Here is a 21,965-nt window from a genome sequence, read left to right as displayed (position 1 = left end):
TAAAAAATAATAATTTTTTATTTTTTTTTTTATAAAAAAAAAAAAAAAAAAAAAACACTTAGATTTGACCACTAATGCTTCAGCTATTGGTGTTGGATAGCAATCTTCAACATCTCCACCACGTAAGGATCAAAGGAAGTTAACATGAAAGAAAGACCTTTGACCTTCAAAGAGGCTTTACCAAAAGATACAAGAAACCATAACTCTCAGCAACCCAAGGATCTGGAAACAGGTAGCCCATAAGAAAGTTAAATCTTTCTGAAGGACGCTTATTTTATTTTAGGTGGAATTTGTGTATCTGGTTCCTCTTTATTCACTGATCGTGCGTTAGGGTAGTTTACATTCATGCTCTTTATTCACGCCCGTAAGGTAGTTACATTCATGATCAGGATAAAAGAGCATGAATGTAACTACCCTATTTAGAGTTAGCAGCAGTTGTGTTTGACTCTAAAGTTGTGGAGGCATTACCTGTTTGGTGAACGTTGTCATAATATTCACTAATCATAAAAGTCAGTATATCTTTGATCAGAAAGAGCTAAACTTGAGAACAGAGAAGATGGATCGAGTTGATCAAAGATTATGAACTATACAATTGATTACCACCCGGTAAAGCGAATGTGGTGGCTGATGCTCTGACGTCGAAAAACCAAATTAGCCAAAGTTGTTATCTGTTTCAGCGAAAGGCTACACTGATACATTGAGTTGTATAATGCTAAGGCAGTATTATCAGTTTGGTCAAACAGGAGGTTTACTAGCTTCATTTCAAGTACGTCCTACTCTCGTAGAAGATATTCTACGTGAACAGTTAAAAGATTTGATCTTCAGAAATTAGTTGAAGAAGTAGGTAAAGGTCTGAGGAGCAGACTACCAGTTAAGAGCAGACAAAGTGCTATTAAAGAAAGGTAGAGTATGTGTACCTAATAACTTAGCACTTAAACAGGCTATTTTGGAAAGAGGCACATAGTTCGGTTTATGCTATGCATCCATGCAGTACAAAGATGTAAAGAACATTAAAGAGATCGTATTGGTGGCCTGGTATGAAAAGAGAAAATAGCAGAGCATGTTGACAAATGTTTAGTATGTCAACAAGTTAAGCCTGAACGACAGATTGCCAGCAGGATTGCTAATCCACTCCCAGTACAGAGTGGAAATGGAAGCATGTTACGATGGATTTCCTGTTTGGTTACCTAGGACACCAGCGAGCTTATGATGGTATAATGGGTAATTGTTGGATAGACTAACAAAGACATCTAAAGTTTTTACATGTTAAAGTTACTTTTACCGTAGACCAATTAGCTAAGTTGTATGTTGATCGAATTGTGAGTCAGTTTTGGGGCTCCAGTTCGATTGTATTAGATCGAGATTCCAGGTTTACATCGAAGTTTTGGCCTAGCTTACAGAAAAGCTATGGGTACCAAAGCTATATTTCAGTACAGCTTTTCACCCACAGACGGATGCTCAGTCTGAACGGACGATTCAAGACACTAGAGGACATGCTGAAAGCATGTGTATTGCAGTTCAAGGGCAGTTGGGATATGCATCTGGTCGTTGATCAAATTTGCGTATAACAACGTTACCATTCGAGTATCGGAATGGCACCGTAATGAGGCACTATACGAAAGACCATGTAGAACTCCGATATGTTGGAATGAGGTCGGTGAAATGAAATTACTAGGTCCAGAACTTGTTCAGCAGACATCAAGACAGTGTTAAGATTATAAGCGAAAATCTTTAAGACAGCGCGAGACAGCAAAAGAGTTATGCCGATAAGCGGAGAAGAGAATTGGAAATTTGAAGGTGATAAAGTATTTCTTAAGTTGTCTCCGTGGAAAGGAATACTCAGGTTTGGTAGAAAGGGAAGTTAAGCCGAGGTTATATGGACTTACGAGATAATAGGAGTTGACCAAGGCGTTAGGTTGGATTTACCTCCAGAGTTTATCTCGTATCCAGATGTGTTTCACGTGGCAATGCTGAGAAAGTATGTGCCAGATCCTACCCATGTGTTGCCTGAGCAACCAGTGCAGTTGAAAGAGAATTTGTCTTACAAAGAATAACCAATGGAGATTCTTTGACAGAAAAGAGCAGTCTTAAGGAATAAGACAATACATTGGTAAGGTACTATGGCGAAACCATACACTGAAAAAAACGACATGGGAAGCTGAAGAGCAAATAAGAAACAAGTATCCACAGTTGTTTTACTGACGAACTTGTAGCAAATTTTCGAGGACGAAATTTTCATATGGGGAGGTAAATGTAAACCCTAAGCCCTAATTTCTCTACTTGAGTATGTTCCCTACTGGAAACCAGTGTGGTGGATAGGTTAATGTGGAAATTAATGTGTAATTGTAGAGAAAATGGTGAAAAGTTAGAAGAAAATTTGAAATTTGAAAGATTGACTCTTGGGTAAAACTTGAAAAGAATTGGCTAAGTGTTGTGCCATGCTCATTTTAGAGGTTATTTGGGCGTTTAAGGAAGCCAAAGTATGCCAAGAGAAAAGCTATGCGTGGGAACAACATGCGGCAACCAATGTCTTGAGAGGTTACCAAAGATGCAAGCAGCCTCAAGTTGCGCGACATGGGGCGTTGGGCAATCGTGTAGCAGTGGAGCGGCTTCAACCCATATAAAGACTTCCTGAGTTTGCAAACATGATTCCCAAACTTAGCTTCGAAACCTGAAGGTGGACTCATAAACTTCCTCTTCCAACTCACCATTTAGGAATGCGTTCTTTACATCTAGTTGATGTAGGGGCCAATCTTTATTTACAGCGACAGACAGAAGAACACGAATCGTGCTTAACTTAGCCACTGGGGAAAAAGTTTCTGAATAATCAATCTCATACGTCTGAGTGAACCTTTTAGCCACTAACCTGGTTTTATACCTCTCGAGTGTTCCTTCAGACTTATACTTCACTGTGAACACCCATTTGCAACCAACTGTTTTGTGACCTTTAGGGAGAGCTACTAACTCCCAAGTCTTATTTGCCTCAAGAGCTCTCATTTCCTCCATTACTGCTACTTTCCACTGGGGAACTTCCATGGCCGCATGTACACTGGTAGGTATTGCTAGAGCATCCAGCTGAGTAGTAAAAGCCTTAAAACCAGGAGATAAGTTACTATAGGTCAGAAAACTATGTAAAGGGTATTTTGTACATGACCTGGTTCCCTTTCTCAGAGCAATTGGCATATCCAGAGTGGTATCATAGTTGTTAGTTTTCGTCTGTCCCTCTTCAGTATCAGACTTTTGAGATAATTCTGCATCTTCTTGAGGATCTTTCAGCACCTCATTACCTCCTAAAGTTTCAACCTTCTCTGAGCTCATTTCATCATTTTCTATGTTCCCAGACTTTTCTTCGAGACTCTCCTCTGAAACAACGGGATCCTGAACCTGAGTTGGTTCCGACGCTTGGACACTTTCCGATGGAACACCAGAGGTTTCTTGAATTTCCTTTCTGAGGTTCTTCCTATAGTATGTTATCCAGGGCACTTGTCTAGTAGGAAGGACCGACACGGGAACAACAGGAGCAGAGTTAGGTTCAAGACTAGGAACCACAGGAGCAGAGTTAGGTTCAAGACTAGGTGGACTAGGTCCAGGAACATTGGAGCTAGGCTCAGGTTCAAGAATATTAGGACTAGGCTCAAGATTGAGGCTAATGGGTACGGAGTACATGGAACTGTTAGTCTCTTCATTCGTGGTCTCCCCCTGAAGATGACTAACAGGAAAGAACGGTTTATCTTCAAGGAACGTGACATCCATAGTGACAACATTTTCTAGAAGATGGATGAAAGCATTTATAGCCTCGCTGATGAAGGGAATACCCAACAAACACACATTTTTTAGCTCATGGAGCAAACTTAGTCCGGTGTGGACCATGAGTATGAACAAAGACTATACGCCCAAACACACGAAGAGGAACCTAAAAAATAAGACGGGTAGACTGATAAGACTCTTTAAAGCACTCAAGAGGGGTTTGAAACTTTAGAACTCGTGAAGGCATTCTATTAATTAGATGAGCTGCGGTAAGAACCACATCTCCCCACAGGTACGAAGAGAGAGACGCTGGAATTATCAAGGAACGAGCAACTTCAATGAGATGGCGATTTTTCCGTTCAACCACCCCATTAGTTTTGTGGAGTATATGCACACGGATTTTGATGGATGATCCCTTTTGACATTAGGAATTTCTGAAAGGTGTGGTTGACAAACTCACGACCATTGTCACTCCGAAGAATGGCAATCTTGGTGTTGAACTGTGTTAATACAGTGGTATAGAACTGTTTGAAGGTAGATAAAACCTCGGACTTATCAGCAAGGAGATATACCCATGTAAGTCGGGTATGGTCATCGATGAAAGTTACAAACCACCATTTACCAGACAGGGTAGATCTGCTTGAGGGACCCCAAACATCATTGTGAACCAGGTGAAAAGGCTGGGTAGGTTTATAGGGTTGAGAAACAAACGACACGCGAGGTTATTTAGCACGTATACAGACATCACAAGATAATGAAGAAACATTCACATTATGGAATAAATGAGGAAATAAATATCGCATATATTGAAAACTAGGATGTCCAAGACGAAAATGCCACAATAAATAATTTGTTTCAGACATAGTAAACGAAGATAAAAGACTAGTCCTAAACAAGCTTCTAGAGGAAGCATCTGCAGAAAGGAAATATAGGCCTCTGTCATATCGGGCAGTGCTAATCGTTTTCCCCGAGCTCAAGTCCTGAAACAAAGCAGTATCTGGTGAGAAGACAACTCTACAGTTCAAATCTTTTGTTATTTTGCTTATTGATAATAAGTTGTAAGAAATTTTGGGCACATGTAAGACATTTTGCAGAGTTAATCCCTGAAATGGTGACAGTCTGCCTTTTCCAGCAACAGGAGCGAAGGACCCATCTGCAATTCGAATCCTCTCATTTCCAGCGCTTGGATAGTATAAGAGAAACCGGTCGGATGAGCCAGTCAAGTGATCGGTCGCTCCTGAATCTAGAATCCATAACTCATTCCCTTCAACAAAGAAACTAAAAGATTGAGGGTTACCTGATTGAGCAACTGTTCCGATCCCTATGGTACCTGAATCACCAGGATTGGTCACTGGAGGCTNGTATATGGGTAATTGTGGATAGACTAACAAAGACAGCTAGCTTACAGAAAGCTATGGGTACCAAGCTATATTTCAGTACAGCTTTTCACCCACAGACGGATGCTCAGTCTGAACGGACGATTCAGACACTAGAGGACATGCTGAAAGCATGTGTATTGCAGTTCAAGGGCAGTTGGGATATGCATCTGTCGTTGATCAAATTTGCGTATAACAACCGTTACCATTCGAGTATCGGAATGGCACCGTATGAGGCACTATACGAAAGACCATGTAGAACTCCGATATGTTGGAATGAGGTCGGTGAAATGAAATTACTAGGTCCAGAACTTGTTCAGCAGACATCAGACAGTGTTAAGATTATAAGCGAAAATCTTAAGACAGCGCGAGACAGCAAAAGAGTTATGCCGATAAGCGGAGAAGAGAATTGGAATTTGAAGGGTGATAAAGTATTTCTTAAGTTGTCTCCGTGGAAAGGAATACTCAGGTTTGGTAGGAAAGGGAAGTTAAGCCCGAGGTATATTGGACCTTACGAGATAATAGAAAGAGTTGACCCAATGGCGTATAGGTTGGATTTACCTCCAGAGTTATCTCGTATCCATGATGTGTTTCACGTGGCAATGCTGAGAAAGTATGTGCCAGATCCTACCCATGTGTTGCCTGAGCAACCAGTGCAGTTGAAAGAGAATTTGTCTTACAAAGAATAACCAATGGAGATTCTTGACAGAAAAGAGCAAGTCTTAAGGAATAAGACAATACCATTGGTAAAGGTACTATGGCGAAACCATAACACTGAAAAAACGACATGGGAAGCTGAAGAGCAAATAAGAAACAAGTATCCACAGTTGTTTAACTGACGAACTTGTAGCAAATTTTCGAGGACGAAATTTTCATATGGGGGAGGTAAATGTAAACCCTAAGCCCTAATTTCTCTACTTGAGTATGTTCCCTACTGAAACCAGTGTGGTGGATAGGTTAATGTGGAAATTAATGTGTAATTGTAGAGAAAATGGTGAAAAGTTAGAAGAAAATTTGAATTTGAAAGATTGACTCTTGGGTAAAACTTGAAAAGAATTGGCTAAGTGTTGTGCCATGCTCATTTTAGAGGTTATTTGGGCGTTTAAGGAAGCCAAAGTATGCCAAGAGAAAAGCTATGCGTGGGACAAACATGCGGCAACCAATGTCTTGAGAGGTTACCAAAGGATGCAACAGCCTCAAGTTGCGCGGACATGGGCGCGTTGGGCAATCGTGTAGCAGTGAGCGGCACTACACGATGAGATAGACAATTGTGTAGCAAATGAGCAGCTAGTACACAAAATTGGGTATGGCGATCGTCTAGTAAGTGAGCGACGCTACCACGATGAGGTAGGCGATCATGAAGTAAAAATGTCGCGAAGCTAAAACAAATGCAGTATGGATCGTGCAATATAAGTACGGCGCTAACAATATGGAGAAGTTGCGCTAAACGATTAGCGCTAATGCGATGAGACGATAATGCTATTGTGGGCGATAGCGTTAGACGATGAGCGTTGGCACTGTAACGTCGGCATCAAGCGCTAGAACGATGACGCTGGCCGATGGCGCTAACGCCATGGGCGTGTGCGCTAGGCGATAGCCGTGCTGCACTAGACGATGGGCGTCAACATTACACGATAAGCAAGAGTTGTGCGGTAGGTTGTGTGCTATGCGATGGTGCTATGCGGCAGCATTACTAGACGATGAGCTAGGCGATGAGACAAGCCATGGTGGATGTGTGGTGAAATGTCTTTGCGTTGCTAAGGTTGGCAGTACATAAAGCTTGTGAGGTAAGTTTGCGTTGGTCTTGAGCAAGAAACTAAGGACATTAACAAGCAACAAGGACATACGTGCATTGGTCATAAGGGATGCATTAGCAAGAGCCTAGGTGATGGTAAGCTATACCATCAGGTGTTGAGTTGAGAACTAGCTTGACCCAAAGGTTGTTATGCGTTGATGATGTGCTATGTGTCAAGGACATCCGAGGGCATGTGTGCGCATAGGACTTGCTAATAGCATGCGTTGGAAGAGTGTTGGTCATAATCCTAGTTGAGCGCATAGGCCAAAGGTAAAGCAATGCGAGAGAAAAGGGCATGCACGGCCAAGCATTTTGAGGTTGGATGAACGCATTTTGAGGTTGGATGAACGCATTTTGAGGCTGGATGGACGCATAGGCCATGCAAGGGAGCGATCAGCTAAGATGGCTTGCGACCATAAAGGTGTGGAATGTGCCAATGGTGATCATTCGGACATGTGGCTTGTTGGGAAGAAATCTTGGGCTAAGGAAATTTGAGGTGGATGCACAAGAAGACATGCAAATTTAAGCATTATGTGTTGGCTAAGGAAGAGGAAGACACCTTAGATTGCGATGGCATGAAGGTTGCGTTGATAATGTGGGGAAAAGACACTTGGACATGCGGCCAAGTAGGAAGTGTTAGCCTTGGAGAGATTTTGGACGCCTATAAATAGGGCCAAGGACTTCTCTTCAGATCATAACTCAAATTCTCTTCAAAGGACATTAAGAAGAGTGTATGAAGGCTAATTGGGAGGAGACTATGCGTTGATGAAGGAATATATGCGTTGGTAGCAAGACCATGCGTTGGTCATAAAGTTCCAAGAGGAGATGTTGTCGGACAGTGAAATCTGAAAGTTACATCAACTTGGGACGAGGATATCTCCCAGCATACTCGTGCGTTTGGAGTGATTCCAAAGCCACCTAAAAGCTCTGAGAGTCTAGTTTTCAGGGTAGGGCTGCCGGAGAAGAAGCTCCAAGGAATCGGGCTGGAGAGTGAGGAAAAGACATAAGGGTCAAGCTGTCGGGTAAGCTTGGGCCAGTCTTGATGTTTTGATGATTCCGGCCAAACCATGAGGAGTTCTGAGCTAAGGTTTTAAGGTAAGCTTCCTGAGACATTTTAGAGCATGTTTGTAGAAGGGAGTATCTCGCGATAAGGCTTAGAACTATGAGTAATCTGAGCTTTAAATTGAATCTGGATCTTAGGGTTCAAAAGGGAGCCCGAGATAACCAAGGAACTTCTAGAGAGAAAGGTTCCTAAACGACCAAGGTGAGTGACTAAATATTTACAATGTTTTAAAGAAACCATGTTTTAAATAAAGATTATTCTCATGCTAGCTAGTTTTACAAAGTAATTTCCAAGCAAACCATGAGTTATATTTTAAACGTATGTCATGTATGACTGTTTATTGAAAATTGTTTATGTGTTAGTATCTTTAAAGACATGTTTTCAATGTGTGATGCTTTACATGCTTTAAAGAGAAAGTCATTTTATGACTAGTTTTACTTGAAACTCGATACCGAAGGACATTTGAGAAGATATCCGAGCAACTCGATACTGAAGGGCACGTTTTGAGAAGGTATCTGAGCAAAAGTACCTAAGTTATGACGGTACTTAGTATGGCCACGTGCACGTAGGTAGTTAAAGTCAGAGATTGAGCAAAAGGGTTCTCTCTTGGCTAGCAGTTGACGTTGGGATTTAACCACAATAGGGTTATTCTCAACTAAGGAATAGTTTTAATGTTTTCTGATAAAAACAACTTTATATGCTTTATGTTTGGAAAATGTTTATACTGCAGTACAAGGTTACTGTAGAAATTTATATTTCAATTTAATCTCTTTATTGAAACATTTGCATGAGAATCAGTTTTCTTTCTTAAGTCACTCACTGGGCTAGCAAGCTCACCCCATTTTCAAATGTTTTCCTTCCTCCCCCAAGGTAGCGGTCAAATCCTTAGGAGGTAGCTTTGCATCTGCTCTGCCACTAAAGGACAAAGATATTGTAATCCGTCTATTAGGTGGTTACCGTATATATTGTACACATATTACAGTTGTTCATATAGAGACTAAGGTTTTGGGCATCGGGACTTGTGAAACTAGTAATGTAATCTCTCTAAATATGTTGTGCGTTTAAACTTAATAAATTTGGCCTAAGAGGCATCCGCTGTGTATGAGTTGCATGTTGGTATCAAAATTATTTCCGCTAGAGTTATTAGGCAGTAAGTGTCAACAAAAGGGTTGATAACTGCTGCGGTCATGTCCTTTCCTAGGCTCAGAGAGTAGCTTGGGATGGGGTATGACACGCCTATTGTCCAACACCTCTTTACAAGAGAGAGGTCCTTTATGAGAGGATACGAGGTAGGTGAGACTTTGATGGAGGGTTAATTTGATTTTGCAAGTAATGGAATAGGAGTTCGTTAGCTTTTGCAATTTTTCTAGAATTTGAATATCAAAAACCTCATCTCATGCTTCAAATTTGATTTTCAATTGGTCCTTCAAGTTTGAAAATAGTTTTTAAATGATACTCAAATAGAATTGACCAGTAGTTGATGTTACCGACAAATGACATTAGATCCGAAAACATCATTAAACAAGATTATATGGATCCACACCCTAGAAATAAGTGTCTTGAAAAAAAAATAGTAAATAAATAAATGGAATAGGAGTTTAGAAGATAATGACATTCACATTACCCGTTCTGGGGGATAGTAGTTCTGGTTTTGAAGAAGCCCAATTCTCCATTAAGTAAGCAGGTCTCAGGCAAAAAAGTCCCCAACTCCAATTGCTTCTGGCCTGGGGTTTTGACTACTGCCGCTTTGATCATCCTTGCAATTAGGTTATGGATTTCTCTGTTTGTTCTGTGTTTACCTTACTTGTGGGTAATACAATCCAGTGTATCACACCATAAGCTGCCAATGAGGCCTCACAACATTTGTTGTTGCTAGTGCTAAATAATTGCCAATCCCAATTCTGATGAACCCTTTGATAGCGTACGCCGTTTGATTACAACAATCAAACTTTGCTAACATTGCTGATCAACTAGCTTTGAAGAACTGTACAAACCTTGGATATTCCAAGGCAAAAGAGTAATTCCAAAGAAGCTCTTAAAGTGTCACACAAAATAGCTGATAATAGACTGAAGGTCATGTCACCAGTAATCACCACAAGAGCACACACCATCCCGAAAATGATGGTATCGAATAGGATCTCGAATGACGATGACTCGATTCTCCAACTGTGAGACAAGTTTTGCAAAGATATGACAGTCCCCACAGATTCTGAGGTTTTTCCTTATGTGAATGGTTTTCTGATTTGGCAAACTCATCAAACCAAACACAATTGCCAGTTTCTCGCTGTGGTATTGAAGGGAATCTTCCATCTGTTCTCCTTCAAGATCCTGCAGCACAAAATTTGTATCTGGAACATAACCCACTCTCATTAATCTTTGAATTAATTGGCTTAGCTCCCTCTTTATCTCTTTTATTCTTGGATGTGAGTTGTCTCCCAATATAAAAGCATGAACTTGTTTGCTCACTTCAATCCAGCTGCATCCTGGTTCTTTCTTCACTCCCCTAGCTCTCATCCTGCTCCTAACTTCTGTAACATCTTCCCATTTCTGGGAATTGGCATAAATATTCGATAACAATATGTACGTCCCGGCGTCGAAAGGATCCAGTTTCAGGATTTCTTTAGCAGCATATATGGCTAAATCCACATTCTTGTGGACTCTGCAAGCACCAAGCAAGATTCGCCATGTCACTGCATCTGGTTCATGGTTCATTTCATGGATCAACTTCACAGCTTCGTCAAGCTTTCCAGCTCTACCAAGAAGATCAATCATGCAACCATAGTGCTCTCTTCCAGGATCAATCCCAAAAAGTTCCTTCATAGATTTAAAATAGTACCATCCATCATTTACAAGCCCTGCATGACTACAGGCAAAAAGAACCCCAAGTACGGTGATGTAATTTGGCTTTGGCCCTTTAGATTTCATTGATTCAAACAATTTAAGTGCGTCTGTGCTAAAGCCATTTTGAGCTAATCCTGCAATCATAGTGCTCCATGAGATGACATCCTTCTCTGTCATCCTCCTTGTGAAAACAAGGTTTGCATCTTCTAGACTGCCACATTTGCAATACATGTCAAGAAGTGCATTGTTAAGGATTAGATCCTGATCATACTTCAATACATGGACATGCACTTGTCTGCCCAACTCTAAGAGCGCTAGCCCAGTGCAGGCTCGCAAAACACTAGTTAATGTAGACTGATCAACTGCAAAACCAGCTCTCTTCATTCTCTTATAAAGACGCAAAGCTTCATCCCCATCACTGTTCTGAGCAAAACCACCAATAATGGAGTTCCACACAACCAAATCACTTGTAACCATCTCGTTAAAAACATTCAAAGCATCTCGCTGTTCACCCATTTTTGAGTAAGCGTCGATCAGAGCACTCCTTACAAAGATATCAGATTCCAAACCCACCTTCATTATGCTACCATGTAGCTGCCTGAGGTTCAACAAACCATCGCAAGCTCTCAAAACCGAAGAATACGTAAACATATTAGGTCGAACACCTTCTCTAAACATCAATATCAGAAACTCCAACGCCTTATGGTTAAGATTGGAACTGGAATAAGCAGATATCATAGTCGTCCAAGAGACAACATTCCTGTCGAGCATTTCGTCGAACAGATTCTGGGCTTCATCCAAGAGGCCGAATTTTACATACATATTAAGCAGAGTATTGATCAAGAATGTTTTGGCCTCGTACCCATTTGAGAAAACATGCTCATGAACAAGCCGACCTTGTTCTACAGCCCCACGAAGAAGGCAGCACTTGATAAGCTCGGAGTAAGTAATTGCATCGGCATAGAGACAGTTTCTCTGCATCGCTTCCATCGTTTTCATGGCTCTTGGAAGATCCCTTTGATAGCAAAATTTCGTGAACTCGTCGACTAACGAGTAGGCCGACACTGAACAAAAACGAAATAGCCAAATGGGAGGAGTAAGCTTCAACAATAAAGTTGCCCTTCTCATGACTTCTTCAAGGATGAAAAACACAAAAGCGGTTGATTCAAATCATAAATGAAAGAGAGATTCGAAATTCATGAGCCAAGCTTCCTTCCCAAATTCTAATTAAATCCCATGTCCCTCGATTCTCACTCCAAATTCCTTCATTGGTGAAAACGAAACCCACAAAAGAAGAAAACCCTAGGCGCAATAATAGTTTCTAGGGACTCCCCACTGAGAAGCAACGGGTGAGAAGATGAGATTGAAAATGTTGTGGAGAATAAGACCGTTGTTCGGGAGTGTCTGATGTCTCATCATATTTAAATGATTTTCTTACAATTATTAATTAATTTATAATTAATTTAATATAATTTCTTGATTCGAAATTTTTTTAACCGAATATAACTCTATTCTCTTATTATTTGTTTTTCTCAACAAAATGATATATATTAATTTAATATTTTTTATAAAATAAATTTAATCTGAATATGTTTCTAAAAAAATAAAAACAACTATCATATAACCAAATAGAGTGAAATATATAATTGACAATACTTATTTTAATTATAAAATAAATATAAAGAAGAGTGTTATATATATATATATATATATAAGAAAGCCCTCCGTAAGCACGGGAATCTCTTAATACTCTGACATTTTACATTATCACAAAACAAACAAGATAATCTTAGATGTTCACTTCACGAGAATCTTGGATTTCCATGAAACAAACGACCTTTATATTAAAGCTCTTTTTTATAAAAGTTCAATCGTATGTAGTTGAAGATTTTTCTTGAAAAACAATTAATCGAAGTATTTGAAGCTCTAGCTTCTTGGTCACGTAGTAGGGTTTATTAATGGTCTTATAGAATTATCGGGATGGATTCTAACTTTTAATTTAAATTATATGAACTAAATTATAATTTTCTCCAAAATAAAAGAACCAATTTTGTAATTCTATATGTAGAAGTCTTTACCGTCTCTACTTTGTTTTTTCATTATTCAATCTTTAGTCTCTTATATTTTAACATTTCTTAATATATCTTTACTATTGGGAAATTTTAAAACTAGCATGTGACTAATGTACATAACATGATACTAATTCAGTTGTAAAGTTTCGAAAAGAAAAAAAGGTCACTTAAGAAAAATTTATAATTCCTCTAAATTTTCAAACCGTTGGCAAAAATTTTTAACATTCTAGTATTGTATGTTTGTCACAAGTCTATTAACATTTCATAGGATATAATGGAAAATGTTAAAAACTTCAAAAACTACTCATCATTGACCAAGTTAAAAAATAATAAATATACAATATTTGGGTTGGCTACCGCTATCTCCATGTAACCCACTAGTTATCAAATTAAAACATGGCATGTGGCAAACAAATAAATTATTATCTTATTACGAACTATCATGGAGATAGGGTAGACAAGGCTACATCTAATCATTAATAAGAAAAAAAATACTCCACTAATTTATAATTTTAGCATATGCATCTATTTAGTAAATTGCTAATAAGATTAACTTTCAATTTTGCATTCTTACAAGCCAATTGTAAAACCTTTTTTTTTTTCTAACAAGTCGAGGTCTCATAAATTTCAATGAATATCGATTGGTTTAAGAATTATTAGATAATTTTTTTATATATAATTATGAAGAACATATTAAATAAAATTTTGAAATAAATATTTGAATATGATTCTCATGTAAAATTTACGTAATATAAGATGATTATATTTTTTTATCGAGGCAGAGATTGTAAGATGAGAATTAAAGTTGAGAATGGAGAAGGAGGAATTTGAAAAAGAAAAAAAGGAACTGCATTCATTCAAGACAACAAAGATGAAGCTCTTGAAATCACTGTTAATGGTGACAAATACCAATGCCTCAGATTTGCCAGAGCTAATAAATGAATTCTATCAATCAACAACGTTTGTTTCACTTCAATTCTCCTTAAATTTCAATCTTTTACTTTATATATATATATATATATATATATATATTTTACTATTCTACTTTCAATTTTAGTTTATTTTGATTTATATTATATCAAAATAGAATAATTATATGGAAGGTTCTTTAAAAGAAAAAAATGGCATAGATGGCCTCAAAATAAGAGGCCTAAATGAAAAAATGATATTTTTTTAAAATCAATAAAAAGTGGCCTTATGCTCATGTCATCTTTGTATAAAATTACCATTTTAATCCCAAATGCATTTTTTTTTCTCTTTTCTTCGTTTTGCAATGTTTTTCTTTTTCTTTTTTTTATGAGTTTCTTCTTCTTACTTTTTTTTTTTTTTTTTTTTTGCGGTTTTTTTTTTAACATTTCTTCTTTTTTTTTTTTTGTTTTTATATTTTTATGTCTTTTTCTGTATTTTTCTTATGTTTTTTTTTTTTTTTCGTTTTTTCTTTCTTTCTATCTTTCTTTTTTGCGTTTCTTTGCATCAAGCATAGAGCGTACAATATAGAGCGTAGATCATGGAGCATCAAGTATCGAACATTGTGTATTGTGCATCGATACACAATGCTCGAGCATGGAGCATCGTGTATTGTCATCGAGCATTCAACATCATGTATCGTGTATCAAGCATCAAGCATGGAGCATGGAGCATGGATCATCATGTATCATGCATCGAGTATCAAGTATTGAATATCGTGCATCAAGCATCGAGTGACATTCTTAGTTGCAAGCACGCGAGTAGTTTCCAAGGTCAAATTGATAAATTCACAAAGTGTTGACAGAAGCAGAATGCCACTTTTCATTCACTTTTAAAAAGGTGCTAATATTTCATTAAAGCCCCTAAAAAAGGTCATTCATCCAACAGACCCCTTTAAAAATAGGCATCCATTTAGATTCTAAGAAAAATGGTCTTCTGCTTATGTTATCATCTTGTGAAATTACTACTTTGACCCCAAATGCTTCATTTTCCTTCTCTATATTTCCATTTGTTTTCACCGCTTTTTCTGCGTTTCCTCTTCCCTTTTTTGCTTTCTTTCTTCTTCTTCTTCTTTTTTCCCGTGTTTCTTCTTCCGTTTTTTGATTGGTTTGTTTTCTTTCTTTCTTCTTCTTCTTCTTTTTTTTTTTTTTTTTTTTTTTTTTTTTTTTAACTTTTCCTCTTCCGTTTTTTACCCCATTTTCCCAATGTTTCTTCCCTTCTTCATTTTTTATGCATTTCTTTGAGCATCGAACATCAAATAGCAAACATAGATCATAGAGAGTAGAGCATCGAGCATCGAGTAAACTTCTGAATGAAGCATAGAATATAGAGCATAGGACACCGAATAGCGAGTATATAGCATAGAGCATATAACATAGAACGTACAACATCAATCATTGAATATCGAGGATCAAAGATCGAGTAGTGAGTATATAGCATAGAGCTCTAGAGCATCGAGTATCAAGAAAACTTATAAATCCTGTGCAAATATGGTTCTTAAGGTCAAATTGGTCTTTTCACAAGATGCTGATATAAGCAAAACGTCATTTTCCCTTTAAATCTAAATGGATGCCTATTTTGCATTTGAGTCTCCGAAAAGAGGTCATCCGTTCAAGAAGCCCCTATCAAAATGTTTTAGTCTATGTATCTTTTAACTTTTATTTATTTTGGCCTATACTTTAAAAGTGTTAGTTTTGTTTATTGAACTTTTAAAATGTGACCATTTTAGTCTCATTCATTTTTATTGTTTCAATTTTAAGATACCAAAATAGTCAATTTTTAAAAGTTTAAAAATCAAAATGAACCAAAGTTAAAAAATATAAAGACCAAAACAAACCTTTTGAAAGTTAAAAACCAAAATGAATTAAAAAACAAAATTACGAGGACCAAAATAGTATTTAAGCCTATATTATTCTACCTTAAAAATATGTCTAATAAGTTGTGTAAAATTTAGTAACAGCCCTTCAGATGTAAAATAAATAAATAAATAAATTATTCTTCAATGAAAGCTGGTACAATATGACGGTACATATTATATTCATTCCTAAGAATAGCGAGTTTACCAACTAAATGAAGATTTGCTGTGATGGCTAGTTCTTTTTTCCCCTTATTTTTTTCAAGAATAAGACATTACAAAAGTAAAGATTAAATATTTAAACTTATAACCATAGTATCATATTTCCATTGATATATCTATTTACACGTTTTTATGGGTTAATGGATACTTCCATTAAATCGTCAAAAAATACACAAAATACAAAAAACAAGCATTAATATCCCATTAATATAAATATAATGTAAATAATATAAATGTTTACTTATTTAAAAATAAAAAAAATGTTTATTCACTGATTTCAATTTTTAAATTTTTGTATGTTTTTATAACTTTTCCAAAAACATCCATGGAGATCGACATTTTATCAAAATAAGATTACTAAGGTCTGTCTCAAAGTTGTTGAGCTTCTACTCAAATTGGATGAGTCTAGTTAAATTCAAAAGCAAGATGAATAGATAATCATTTTATTTTTAATTTTTGAAAATTAAACCTATAAACACCCAATACACCAAACACCTCTAAATCTTTTCTTTTGTTATCTACTTTATACCAATATTCTAAAAATATCAAAATTTTGAAAATTAAAATAAGTTTTTTTAAAAAAAACATTTTTGTTTTTAAAATTTGACTAAGAATTCAACTGTTATACTTAAAAAAAAAATGCAAGACATGCTTAATTTTAAAAAATACAAAACAAAAACGAAAGGGTAATCAAATATAACCTAAAATCTGTGGGATCTTATATGCTTTTTACCTACACCATTCTCAAATCTCAAGAACTCTGACATTCTACAAGCGCATCAGATATCGCCCACCGTCATCCATAAATCAGCAGAGCTCAAATTTCCCAGTGCGCTAAGACTTGAGGTTGAATCTTACATTTTTTGGTAACAAATAATATTTCGCATATGCCAATCATCTGTTATCTAGCTTGTAGTTAGAATCCATAATTCCTCATATAATCAATTGAAACATATAATGGGGCAAGAACAGCAGGAAGCAGTACCCCATATACAAAGGGACGGTAGTTCTCTGGATTACAATTCAAAGTTGTCACTATCTTTGCAGCTTCCCAATTGAGTGAAGATACACAGCAACCGATACAACCCTGTAACCGCAAAACAACGAAAAGGATAAAGGTATATTAGCAAGGGAAATGAGAGAGAGAGAGAGAAATGCCTATCAGATTCAGCTATAAACAACAAACTTACGTTGATCCAAGGAAAAATGCGAGGGAAAGATGAAACCCAAACAGAAAAACAGAAACAACTGCGGTGAGAAGCATGGCCACTGAAGTAGAATAAACCTACGCCAAGTTGCAAAGTTAAATCATAATGGGGAGCGTTATTTGACAAGAATTAACAATAGATATGCTAAAAAATTTATGTCGCCCACGTAGTTAGAATTGTTGAACATAATCAACAGGTAGATCAACAAAGAATTATAATCTCCATAGAGATCCTAAGTGATCGACACTGCTATCAGAATATCCGGTTGGTGCTCAAAAGATCCAGATTAGAACATGGCTTCCAGTTCAAATTCCACAGAACACCTTGCACTATTTTAATTTTTATGTCATGGCTTTCGTATTGTTTAATATAGATTTGTATTGAACAATGATAATAAATACCAGAAGTATAAAAAGAAAAAGTTATATCAATTAATTCAAACTAAAACTACAAGAGAAATCATCATATGCATAAGTAATTTTGTTCTGTAAATTAAGGAAACAAATAAAGTCATCAGATTAATTAATGCCTTGTAATACTAATAAGCAATACCTTCACAATATTATCCGCATACTTCAACACCATAGATACAGCAATGCCACTGGAAAAACAAATGCTGTCAACATATTTATAAATACAAGCAAATTAAGAAAATAGACTTGGTGCTATTTTTGTAGTATATCTCCCCACTATCACACAAACCCATGAGACTTAGTGTGTGTTTAGTTTAATAAGTGTTTAATTTTGAAAATAAGTCATTTTGAAAAATACTAAAGTGTTTGGCAACCACTCAAAATAGCTTTTGAAACACTTTCAAAGTTTATTTTAAACAATTTTTATCGAGTTCAAATAAAAATAACTTTTTTGAAAAACATTTTTTCCTCTAATTAACTTGAACAACGAAGACTTCCATAAAGTCAGTGTAATATAAGATCCCACTATTGATGCTAATAACTCTTAGAGCGTGATTGCTTAATACCTGAGGGCATGATTCAGAATCATGAGAACCGTAATAAATGAGTAACCATGAAAGAATCCCCTAACAAAAACCACAGTTCAGAAAAATATTGTCAGGTGGCAAACAAAATTTGAGATTTTCTGGGTATGAATATTACTAGGAAATAATCCATCTTCCCAAACAAAAGAAAAAATGTACACAAATCAAAACCATAAATTAACGTCCTTCAAATCATGGAGAGAAAAACAGAGAGAATAAAATGGGCACAAGGCAGGATTACTTGTTCGCAATTGCATCAAAATCTTGAATCATCATAGCAATAGCATTGAACGCCATCCCAAACACATATAACCAGAAGTTTTGTACATTTACATTCCTTGAAGGACGTTTCTTGATTATAGCCTACAGAATAAAAATTTCAAACATCATGAAAAAAGCACCGATCAGAAATTAACTTATATGGAATTGTCCTACAGCTTTCTTCAAGGAGTCTAAGGAAACTGAAAGGCGGCACGAAGTCAACCCAGGTTTCTCTACCAAGTAGTCGATGAAACATTTTCAACAGAAAGATATTTATAACACATAATGACAGTTTTTTCTACAGGGGGAAAATATAATAAAGGTCTTTCAATAAAAGAAAGAAAAAACGATGAAAAATGGTAACAGTATGATTTGAAAAATGGTGACAGTATTGAAGTTGCACATAAGTAATTCACCTCAGTATACACTCCAGCAAATCCACTCAAGAGTGCCATGATCTATACAAGAATCAACCACCATTAAGATAATAAGCACTTTATGCATCACTCTTCCCACACAACACACACACCCTCAAAGCATTACAGATTTGGAACTCACTATAGCCATCAGCCAACCTTGAAAAGGTGTTTGAAGAACATGATCAGAGCTGCAAAGAAAATGTAAATATATAATGCATTCAGTAATTGTAATCACAAAATAAGACTTCGGACAAGTATCTATTAATTGATCACTGAGAAATTGAGGTAGGAACTGAACATGCAAAAACTTAGTTCCTGAAGAAATTTCATGGCATTTCTGGTTCCGAGTAGCATCCTGAATATACTTGGAAGAGATCCAAACAATTGCAACTCATTAGTAAGCAATAGAACAGCTGGCAAAAAACTCTTACTTTGAATTTAACTGTGCAGTAGTGCACCCAGCACATAGTAGAATAAATGCTGCCCACTGAATCTCACTTAACCTGAAATATGATTCCTGTTAAAACATAATCCAAACAAATATTCCTCAAAAACTATAATCCAACCGATTGAGAAGATTTAGTGACTTTAGGGGTTTTTTCAGCAGTCATTTCCCATTCAACTTAAAATGTAAGTTTTCTTAATAGCCAGTGATAGGGCCTGAATTAGCTCATCATTCGTGGAGTGAACATTGGGGTTGGGGGAAGATGAGGAAATGAAAAAGAAGTGTATTTCCCCAGTTCACACATTTTCTTTCAAGTAATTCTATTTCGCTCGCTGTATGAGCACACTTGCAATGCAATAGTAACTACTAAGCTTGGCTATCAATTATTCTTTCTACAACTAAAAGAATAAAACTCTAACTAATGGGAACTGACTTACTTTTTTTTAAGTATGATTCTGTATAAAATACCAGTGCTAATGATATTAAAATTCTTCAATATCTGATAACCCGGTGCATCCACGTAAGCAAAAATATAATACTGCCACATGAAAAATAAAAGTGAATACACTTGCATAAACAAGGACACTGAATATTACTGGTGGAAAAGACTAAAGGGACAACTTTAAAAAGGGAAAACCCAAACCTGAAGTAAATTCTTGACAAGATAAAGTGCTGCAGGAATAGGGTATACAATAACCTCATCATAAGTTGTGCTCAACCTAGTCAAATTTGAAGGACAAATGAGAAGAAAAATGTAGAATGCTCATTGCTCATTCAGTCACTATACTGAATGGTACCAAAAGTATGTTGGCCAAGAACGGAAATACAAGCGACATAATTGGTCATAGCAATTCCAGCTGAGATCTAATTTGAGATCAGTTAAATTCAAAATTATTCTACCACCTCCCTACTCACATTTCTTGTCTAGCCAAGAATATAATCCACCAAACCACAAAGGTAAAGCATATTGAGCCATAAACACATGGTCCTAATAAAGCAGTTACATAATAGATTAATTCTTATAACTAAACTGTTTCAAGTTGAATGTTTGGCACTTTCCTCATCTACCCAGTTCATTCTTATAACTGACAGTTTGATTTTTGCCCAATATGTGCTAATTTGAAACGAAAAAGAAAATTTTGCATCAACTCCTCTACGAACTAAATCTAATTTCCATAACAGGGGAAAAAAGGAAGCTAATGAAATTACCTGTTATCTTCGGTCACACCTTCACTTCCCCAGATTCGACTCAAGGCTGCAAGCGACAAAACACACTTCAAAGTCTCCACCTATTACCAAAGGATATTATTTATAAATATGCCACAACCACCCATTTAGTAAAGAAATAATAAGCACCAAATCAGTATTTGGTTTTACTCACCATGAAATTTGCGGTTGTAACACTGTATTCATATTTTCCAGCTCTCTTGGACCACACGATGAGTATTGCTTGTGAACTAGTAAGAACTGTTAATGCAAGTGTAACTATGGACCTAATTCAACAAATCATTGGAAAAGGAAATCAATTAAAATCTAACCCAAAGGGGAACTAATGACGACTTTATTGAACTCAAACATGTTTCCTCATATTTCATAAATCATACTTTTGTTGCCACTTAGACCGATCAAAAGAATTTGCTCCCAATTTTGCCACATTACTCGCTGCAATTTTCATATATGAACACATTAGAACCACAAGAAGCGTAAACCAAAAGCAAACTATGATGGCAAAGACTCTCGATTCAGGAAAAAAAAAAAAGATAGATTACCCAAAGAGAGCCGCACGATAACATACCACCTGAAATTGCTTTCCCGCCGCGCAAGCTCTCTATGTCATCTGCCACAGCGACACTAACCCCACTGCCGTCCCCATTGCCATCTTTCTCCTACAATTATATTCATACAATTCACATCGAAGATCAAAATACTGGTGGAATGCACTTCATGTTTTACGAACCATCCAGTCACGTCTATCAGATTTCACTTTTCAAACGATAAGCATTACTTCAACTGTCACTAAGCAAGCCAGTTGAAAGTTACAAAGAAACAATAATGACCTATAATAGCTAAGGGTAAATTACGAAATACGGATCTCTTATAGAGCCTAATACAGGAGATATTCGGCAGAAATGACATGAAGAAAACAGACAGAAAAGAAGGAAAAACAAATCAGACCTGATCTTTGATCCTTCTGTACTCCATTGGCGCATGAACAGAGATCTGGGAGGCCAAACACAGAAAATTCCCAGCTTCGTATCTCTATCTCCTGCCCAGATTTCGCTGAAAAGAAGAATGAAGATAGTTCTAGTTCTGCATAATCAAGAATTACTACTACCGGTGGCTTCCACTTCCGGATCGGAATTTTCGATTTCTAAGCAATCTGGGTATTGGGTCTGCATAGCCCCTCGCAGAGCTCAATACTTAAATTGGGCCGTGATACCCGTGGTTCATATATTGGGTCATCTAATTGTTAATGAGAAGTCACAGCTATAAGAATCAGGCCCACATTATTGGGTTAATTGCACCGGTGATCTGTTTCGAAGGTCCAAATATCCCATTTTTTTAAAAATATTGCTAATTGACTTTTGTTTACATCATGGATGAGTGAATTTACGGATCTACCCATTTTTTCTTTCTTTTTAGCAGAGTTTTTTTTTTTTTCTTCTTCTTTTGTGAGGGTTTTTTCCTCTTTTTCTTT

At 36.7% G+C, this 21,965-nt stretch overlaps 2 protein-coding genes across 12 annotated transcripts in view; both read right to left on the bottom strand.

The window, feature by feature from the left end:
- The window catches only part of LOC120069044 (pentatricopeptide repeat-containing protein At2g03880, mitochondrial), a 15,553-nt gene extending 3,349 nt beyond the window's left edge, over window positions 1–12,204 (bottom strand). For all 8 annotated transcript variants that reach the window (XM_039020706.1, XM_039020705.1, XM_039020709.1 and 5 more), the window contains exon 1: window positions 9,606–12,204. In XM_039020706.1, coding sequence (XP_038876634.1) covers window positions 10,061–11,950 — 1,890 coding nt within the window. In that variant the 5' untranslated portion in view covers window positions 11,951–12,204 and the 3' untranslated portion in view covers window positions 9,606–10,060. The remainder of the gene's footprint in view (window positions 1–9,605) is intronic.
- A 4,358-nt stretch (window positions 12,205–16,562) lies between these two features.
- LOC120069046 (CMP-sialic acid transporter 4-like) lies at window positions 16,563–21,679 on the bottom strand. 4 transcript variants are annotated; one of them, XR_005479425.1, is made up of 16 exons: window positions 21,443–21,678; window positions 21,063–21,153; window positions 20,872–20,929; window positions 20,649–20,760; window positions 20,477–20,556; window positions 19,911–19,986; window positions 19,705–19,805; window positions 19,254–19,325; window positions 18,962–19,010; window positions 18,820–18,861; window positions 18,384–18,505; window positions 18,125–18,184; window positions 17,698–17,746; window positions 17,128–17,222; window positions 16,923–17,024; window positions 16,563–16,842 (listed from the first exon to the last, which is right to left on the bottom strand). XR_005479425.1 is itself a non-coding variant. In XM_039020716.1 (15 exons), the coding sequence occupies exons 1-15, from the start codon at window positions 21,467–21,469 to the stop codon at window positions 16,973–16,975; spliced, it is 1,083 nt and encodes a 360-aa protein (XP_038876644.1). In that variant the 5' UTR covers window positions 21,470–21,679; the 3' UTR covers window positions 16,563–16,972. The 4 variants fall into 4 exon arrangements, 2 of the variants coding, with proteins under 2 accessions (XP_038876644.1, XP_038876643.1); XR_005479424.1 differs by having other exon boundaries at window positions 16,563–16,835; XM_039020716.1 differs by having other exon boundaries at window positions 16,563–17,024; window positions 21,066–21,153; window positions 21,443–21,679.
- Window positions 21,680–21,965: the final 286 nt, after the last annotated feature.

The sequence above is a fragment of the Benincasa hispida genome, unplaced genomic scaffold (assembly GCF_009727055.1).
Source record: "Benincasa hispida cultivar B227 unplaced genomic scaffold, ASM972705v1 Contig189, whole genome shotgun sequence".
NCBI lineage: Eukaryota > Viridiplantae > Streptophyta > Magnoliopsida > Cucurbitales > Cucurbitaceae > Benincasa > Benincasa hispida.
This window is presented reverse-complemented; position numbering and strand designations above follow the sequence as displayed.